The sequence below is a fragment of the Otolemur garnettii genome, unplaced genomic scaffold (assembly GCF_000181295.1).
Source record: "Otolemur garnettii isolate 467f Iridium unplaced genomic scaffold, OtoGar3 scaffold00006, whole genome shotgun sequence".
NCBI classification, from domain to species: Eukaryota; Metazoa; Chordata; class Mammalia; order Primates; family Galagidae; genus Otolemur; species Otolemur garnettii.
In genome coordinates, this window is record NW_003852401.1 from 6,834,737 (window position 1) to 6,842,707 (window position 7,971).

General features: G+C 39.6%; 1 protein-coding gene and 1 non-coding gene across 2 annotated transcripts; both read left to right on the forward strand.

Annotated features, from left to right (window-relative positions):
* Nucleotides 1-3: 3 nt before the first annotated feature.
* LOC100946255 (interferon alpha-10-like) lies at nt 4-471 on the forward strand (the record flags this gene model as incomplete). The annotated part of the gene is made up of 1 exon (XM_003783025.1): nt 4-471. A coding segment is annotated over one exon (468 nt), but the record flags the coding sequence as incomplete, so codon positions are not given.
* Nucleotides 472-2,131: 1,660 nt separating this feature from the next.
* LOC111722982 lies at nt 2,132-2,238 on the forward strand. The gene has a single exon (XR_002771605.1). It is a non-coding gene; the product is annotated as a U6 spliceosomal RNA (small nuclear RNA).
* Nucleotides 2,239-7,971: the final 5,733 nt, after the last annotated feature.

Below are 7,971 nucleotides of genomic sequence, written 5' to 3' on the forward strand. Positions count from 1 at the left end.
CTGCCTCAGTCCCACAGCTTGGGCAACAGGAGGGCCTTGATTCCCCTGGTTCATATGAGGAGAATCTCTCCTTTCTCCTGCCTCAAGGACAGGAGTGACTTCAGATTCCCCCGGGAGGAGTTGCGTGGCAAGCAGCTCCAGAAGGCTCAAGCCATCTCTGCCCTTCATGAGATGACCCAGCAGACCTTCAACCTCTTCAGCACAAACGACTCATCTGAGGCTTGGAATAAGACCCTCCTGGACCAGTTCCGCACTGGCCTCTATCAGCAGCTGAATGAGCTGGAAGCCTGTCTGATGCCAGAGGAGGGAGTGGAAGACACCGCCCCCATGGGCGAGGACCCCGTGCTGGCCCTGAGGAGCTACTTCCAGAGAATCACTCTCTACCTGAAAGAGAAGAAATACAGCCCTTGTGCCTGGGAGGTGGTCAGAGCAGAAATCCTGAGAACCTTTTCTTCAACAACAAGCTTGTAAGAAAGATGAAGGAGAGAGGAATGAGACTGGTCCAACATGGCAACCATTCCCTTGACACCGTCACTATCTCACACGTTCATGAGTTCTGCCATTTCAACACTCTCAATTGGGTTACAACTGATCGTTATCGAATCAAACGTCTCAAGTATTTCCTGGCATGGTCTTTAGCTTTACAGGTACTAGCCACGTACACGTGACCTTGATGATGGATCTATTTATTATTCATTTAAATACCTATGTATTCACCTATTTATAAGATTTAAGTTATTTTTGTTCAAAAAATAATGTGCAACTTCAGGATGTTAATATGATAAAATATGTTCTCTATATTTAGCCAATTCATTAATTTGCTTTGTTCATTAAATATTTACGAAGGAAAACTTCTTGTGTTGCTTTATTCTTCTAGAATGGAACTCCAAGCTTGATCGCGAAACATGATTAAGGAATACACTGTACAGTTTGTTTTACCTATCATTGTTATGTTCAGGATACAAGGAAAAGTTAGTTGAATGTCAGCTACTGCTGTCTGATTCATTCAGGATACAGAGGTGAACATAACAAATACAGTTGCTGCTCTATTGAACCTTTGATTCTTGTAGGGAAAGAAACCTAAAAGCAATAACCATGGCCCGTTCATGTCAGTTCAGTTCAATGTTATAATGAGAAGAATGACATACCGGTGTAATCCCCTCAGAAGAAGGTAGACTGAGGTATGTCAAGAAATAAAAAAGAAAAGCAGTGATATTCTTTCTAAAACTGACAGTTTAATACCTAAGTGAAAATGGCTCTTATCACTTGGGGATGCATGAGTTTGCCATTTCCAAGGAACTCGATGCCTGGAACTTCATAACTGGCAGCTGAAAGGACAAATATGAAGGTGGTCATGTGGGGAGAGATAGTAGAGAGTGCAACAGACTCAAGCTTGATTCTGAAGACCTTCCAGTCTTAGAGGCACAGGAGAGGAGCTGCTATGGAAACAGAGGTGGAATACTTTACATTAGAAGGACAGGGAGAATGGCCATAACAAGGTCTTTAAGGAAGTATATGTGCTAAGGAGAAGAATCAGTGGACTTATGGAAATGTGGGATTGAAGCTGCCCATCTATCAGCAAAACAGGACAGTGAGAGGTGTCTTGGGGGAGGTAATCAGTGGAAACCATACCGGAGTCGGTGGAAAAGTGAATTGAGAAACGAGAAATCAGTGCCAGGTTTACAGAAAACGTTACAGTTATGGGAGGATTGCTGTTGAAACGGATGGGAGAAATCGGGTTGAACTTGGGAAAGAATGAAGGCGATTTTGTATCTGCACAGTTTTTCATTCTATAAGGTACATATATCTCTGGATAGATTGTGTGATTTTGATATATTGGCAAACCGTATCCATATTTTTAATACATCTCATTTATTTCAATCATAACATAATAAATTGTTCCCAATCATACTGGCTCATCAGTTTTGCACTATGTTGACCATCCGGGAAACTGACAAACTTCCTTCATAAAATAAAATTGGGAAACTGGATCAGACGATCTCTTTCTCATTAGTAAGGTAATGAAGGAAAACTTTGGGTAAAACCACCTAAAACTACTCCTGAACCAAGGAAATGCAGACAGGGCAAGAAAGAATAGTCTAAAATTGAGAAGTAAAGAGAGATCCGGCACATGCTCGCTTGGACAGCACATATAGTAAAATTGGAGCAATACAGAGAAGGTTAGCATGGCACCTGCAGAAGGAGGACACGCAAATTCTTGAAGCGTTCCGTATTCAAAAAAAATAAAGAGAGAGAGGGAGGGAGAGATCGACCAGTTCTTGCAGAAATTCACAGTATCAAACTTACAGCATCATATGGATTACAAATAGCAACAACGAGTTGTACCTTCCAATTCCATTCTGCTTGCATGAACAGATGATGCTCAGAAAGCCTCTTTATCTCTCTGAGAATTGGTTTTCTCATAAAAAATAAATGTATTCACTCTATTGTATATTCCTCGATCTTCAATGAAAACATGGATTTTGAGGCCCATAACACAGCATTCTCCTCTGAGTAATGAGTATATAACAGGGTCTAGCAGGTGTACCTTATTTTTCTCCATAGTCCTGTAGATGGTAATGTTACTTTTCAGTCTCTAAAGTTCATAGACACTGTGTCCTCCCATTTAGGGTAACTACGTTCCAAGGATGCATCCTCAAAGAACGTATTTTGTAAAAAATGGTAGAGAATCTTCCAAATCGTCACTCCCCTTTTCAAATAATTGTCTGGAATTGATAGTTTGTATGCATGCCTGAAGGAGGGGAATTACCATCTAGGTGGAAATTCAGAAGCTATACAACATCTATTTACTGAGTCTAGAACCTGGCACATGCCCACCCTCCTCCTCACTCAGCATTCCACAATACACTCCCCTATCATGGGGGTTTCCTGCCTCTCCAGGCAGAAACCCCATGAGACCCTGGCCAATCACTGCCTTCCTCTTCCTGACTATGCGTACAGAGCTGCTTTCTGTTCTGCTGTCATTCGGCTTTCGTGGTTTCCCTAAACAGCAGCATAGCACAAGTAGAAAGCAGAGCTTACAGAGAACACCCTTGCTCTGCAGTGACATCTGCAACCCAGGCGTTCCAGGATTTCTGCTGCCTATGACATCATGGGAGCTGTAGCTAAAAGGAAAGAGAAAGCAGGCTCTAGTAGCCTGTGTGTGGGCTCTTGTAGACCTCCCAGGGCAAGACCGCCCCCTGGTGGCCAGGAGTGACCATGGTGGGCAGTACACCAGACATGAAAGCTGGTTTCAGATCTATGCAGAAGGTTCACCACTTCCTGGGGGTTTCTCTTCCTGTTGCAAAAAGCCTACACCTCAGCAAGAACAGATGCTACATGTGATCGGCCTGTTTCCTTACCCCCCACTATGACAAAGGGAATGAGTGTGTGGCTTGGGGCACGACATGGCATCCTCGGGATTGGAATCTAGGTAGAGAGTGACGTGTTGTCACTGCCTACAGGAGGCTGTGTATACCAGGTCCCCACTCAAGCTTCACACCCTTCCCCTACTGAAGATTCCAGGGGACAGGCAGAATTGCCAGTTTGGGCGTGAAACTCAATACTATCCAGGAAAAGCTCCTAATTCATAGTGAATATTCTGGTCTGTGAAGTATTTTGTCCTCTTTCACATTGTGCTCCAAGGGTGAAATCAGAAAGCACCCGTCCTAATATTGTTTACGCAATTTGTCCATTTTTAATCATAACTTGTTTTCTAAATGGAAGTCAAACATATCTGTGTATATTATTCATTTGCTTACCTGGCACAATCATCCCTTTCCTCATTATTCTCAATCCCATTCTTCACTTCCATATCACAATTGTTTCCTTCCTCCTCGTTTAGAAATCCCTCCTGCACCCTCCTCGTGATTCCTTGTTAACCTGCACTGCTCGAATGTATAGCTATTTGCTGTTCCCTGGAGGGATTTATTCATCAATTTTTTCTTCAGTATATAAAGCCACTGTTAAAAGCAGAAGTCGGATGAAAGTTCTAAGTTTTGTAGAAACTCTTAAATTAAGACCTTTTACTGTTCTTATAATAAATATTTCCAGTAGTGAAAGAATTTTACTGTTAATAATGATATAATAGTAGCTGTGGCAAAAAGGAAATCTAGGCAATGCCCTAGTTCTAAATAGCCCCCTGACGTATAACTCGTACTTACGAATGGAGACTATTATGGGTAGTTGGTAAATGTACCAATTCCAATTTACATCCAATCCTGGGAATGGGCTACAAAAGAGTGGTTTTATGTATCTGGCACTATGAAAACAGTTACCTGGGAAGAGCGCCACCTTCTGCCCACAGTGGTCAAAGACAGCATCCCGAGTGTGTGGGGAGTCAGCTTTTGTTTCTGCAAAAGTCCACCCTTTGGCCGGAGATTTTCTTTCCTTCAGAGGCTTTTTCCTGGAAAGAATTGAGCACAGTACTAGAATAAGTCAATATCCTTAACTTTTATGTCTTAGACAGGAAAAGTACTCCCAGATTCAGGCAGGCCATTTCCTCTTTGGACAATGGGCAGCTATGTGGGGCAAGTGTCAGAAAGCGTCCCTTGCCCCTAGCCTGCTCAGCCTTCCAGAGCCTCCTGACTCATCAGTCCCGTCCATGTCAAATCAATCTGGGCCGGCAACTGCAAGGGATATCAGGGGGAAGCTCTTGTTTGACGGTGCTTTAACTCTTTTTTAAGAGTTTTACAAATTGATGTCTATTATCAGGTTATGTGCCTTGACTTTATAATCAGGAAAAAATTCTCATTCTCAGTTTGAATAACAAAAGAATCTGCATCATTTTCACCTCGATTCAGTAGTTAAGAGAGATGGAACATAGGCAAAGGAATTTCAGAGAACACATGATTCGTATCATACGTATAAAGTGAGTACAAAGTGGCAGATTTGGGAATTGCTGTCAAGAAATACAAATGAATAAAACAAATACAGTTTCTTCTGTGTAGAAACTTTCACTTTTATAAGAAGAGAAACAAAAGCAGTACCACCTTCACTTATTTGAAATACTACAGAAATGTATAAAAGAAACTTCTTGGAAAGAAATAAAATTAAATGCCCTTTCTAAGGGAGATGTGAAAGTGCAGAGTATTACTGGCAATTGGAAATATGGGTCTAGAATGAACAACAAATGCCATAGGCAAAAGTACTAATTTAAGATTCTCTATTGCATGGCTGTGATGAGAACATGGGAATGAATATAGTCACTTATAAATAGATGGGACAATGAAATTAAGGCCAAAACCTTGTCCTGCAGACCCTCAACAGTTAAATTTAGGGCAAACAGAGAGGCTGCAAAGGGCAGTGAGGCTGAGAGTCAGAGTGCAGTTAGAAGACAAATAGAGAAGTCAGGGAGAGACTTGTGAGGGAAAGACATTAGTGCTTTCAGGGAAGATGAAAACTGACATGTCCTAGTGGACCCCAAAACAAATGCCTCAAAACTAGCCAAAGTTAGTACGGGGGAATTAATGGGATAGAAACCAGATGAGCATAGGTTAAAGAGGAAACACAGAAAGAGGAATTAAAAACACTGCATATAGAAAATTATTTTGAGAAGCATGTTTGTTGAATGAAATTATGAGATGGCACCTGCAGAAGAATGTGAATTAATGACTCTTGTATATTTTTTCACGTTTCTGCAACATCTTTTCAAAAAATCATGTTCAGAAATTAGATACATTGACAAAAACATATGAACAGTTTTAAGACTTGATTTAAATAATTGCTTATTTATTTCGGTAAAATAGTAATTTATCAGTGTTCTAATTAATGTTACTTTGTAACGGGCAAACAATAATTATTACCCATTTGCTGGCTAATTTCAGACTTATTCAATCAAATGTTATTATCAGATTTCATTTTATTCTGTTATTTTAATTTTCTCTAGTTTTGTTGGCCATATATGTTATGTATTTATGACTTCATGGTTTCTAATCATTGACATATACATTTTCTGAAAAATATAGCCATATTATTTGATAGACACTTGTTTTTACCCTCACCTGTGTTCAAAGAGCTGGACAGTTCCCTTCTCGTTTAAATTATTAAATGTCTAGAATGGAGAACTAAGCTTCTCTCTAAGCATATTCCTCTTTTGACCTGTCAGTTCCCTCTCTTATAAATCTGTTTTTACGTTCAATTCTTTTTTATTTCTCTTTTAAAATTAATGACTGACACTTAATAATTGTACATATGTGTGGGGTTCAATGTTATGCTTCAAAATATGCATACATTGTGTAATGACCAAATCAGCATAATTAGCACATCCATCACCTTAAACACTTACCATTTCTTTGTGATGAGAACATTCAAAAACGCTTTTTCTAATTATTTTGAAATATACAGGCAGTCCCCAAGTTACAAACATCCAACTGACATATGACTGCACTTATGAACAGAGTTTATTACAGGTAATAGGTAAATGTATCTGTTTCAACTTATATACAAAGTCAACTTAAGAACAATTCTATAGAACCTGTCTCGTTTGTAACCTGGGACTGCCTGTAATAAACTGTGGTTAACTCTAGTACTCCTGCTATTTTGTAGGCCATCAGGATTTTTTAAATCTACATTATAAATGATAATATAAACTGATTTCTGTTAGCGTGTCAGGCAATATTTCTAGAAAATTTTTTCCAAATTTTCTTTTCCTTTTACTCATGTTCAATACCTCTTTAGCATAAATTATTACTGATAATACAATATCGTGGAGATTACTTGCTTTATTAATTCATTAGTAAACTTTCCTCATTGCTATATATTTTTAAATTTCTAATATTTTAAACATTTAATTATTTTTATTAAGCTGATAAGGCTAAGACTTCCATCTTTAATTTTTAGAATAGTATTTTTTTTTTTTGAGACAGAGCCTCAAGCTATCCCCCTGGGTAGAGTGCCGTGGCATCACAGCTCACAGCAACCTCCAACTCCTGGGCTCAAGCGAGTCTCCTGCCTCAGCCTCCCAAGTAACTGGACCACAGGGGCCCGCCACAGCGCCTGGCTATTTTTTGGTTGCAGCCGTCATTGTTGTTTGGCAGGCCCGGGCTGGATTCGAACCTGCCACCTTAGGTGTATGTGGCTGGCGCCCTAGCCGCTTGAGCCACAGGTGCTGAGCCAAAATAGTATTGTTTATTTTTCCTAATTAACTTAATTGTTCTGTGGTAGAGAGCTTTAGTTTCATGAAAATCAGAAACATTTGTATATTACAAAATGATTAATTATAATGTGCATCAAAGAATGAGACACACGATAAAAATAAATGAAAAATTGGGTCAGAATCTTTCAATTATTAAATACAAAAACTGTTATTAAATACAAAATAATATTAAATACAAGATACTGTTGTACAAGATGTACAACAATAGCCACCAAAACAAGAATGACCAAGGAAAGGAGAGACTTTAATAATTATATTAATGCCGACTTTGAATAATTGCTAAATTTAGAATCATTTTGCATGGATCCTCCCATTCTGCCAGTTCCTATGTGTAGTCCTGGGCAACAATCTTCTGAGTCTTAGTTTCTCAAATGTGAAGTGGAAATATTCATGGAGTTGTTGTATTAAACCATCACATGCATTGCAAAGAACTTAGCAGTGTGCCTTCCAGGGAATGAGTTTTTAATATATAGTAACCACCTTCTTGGTTTTTAATATGTAAATCTATCTCAGAATAGCATTTTTCTACTAAGTACTATGAGACTGTACTATCACTTGTTAGAAAATGATTGAGAATAGCGGGCATTCTATGGAATCCTGGGAGAAATCCTAGAAAAGATGGAAAATTGTCAGTCCTAATGCCCGAGGACTGATTTTGTTTTTAGTCAGCAAGCAGTGGCAAGTATCAGTGTGTGAGAGAAGGAATCCTCTTCTAGCGTGAAGTGAGGAAGACACTTATGAGTGAGCCCTGGCACCTGGCAGCTGGCACCCGGCGCCCTTCCTCCACGTCCTTACCGCTGTACAGAATCCAGTCG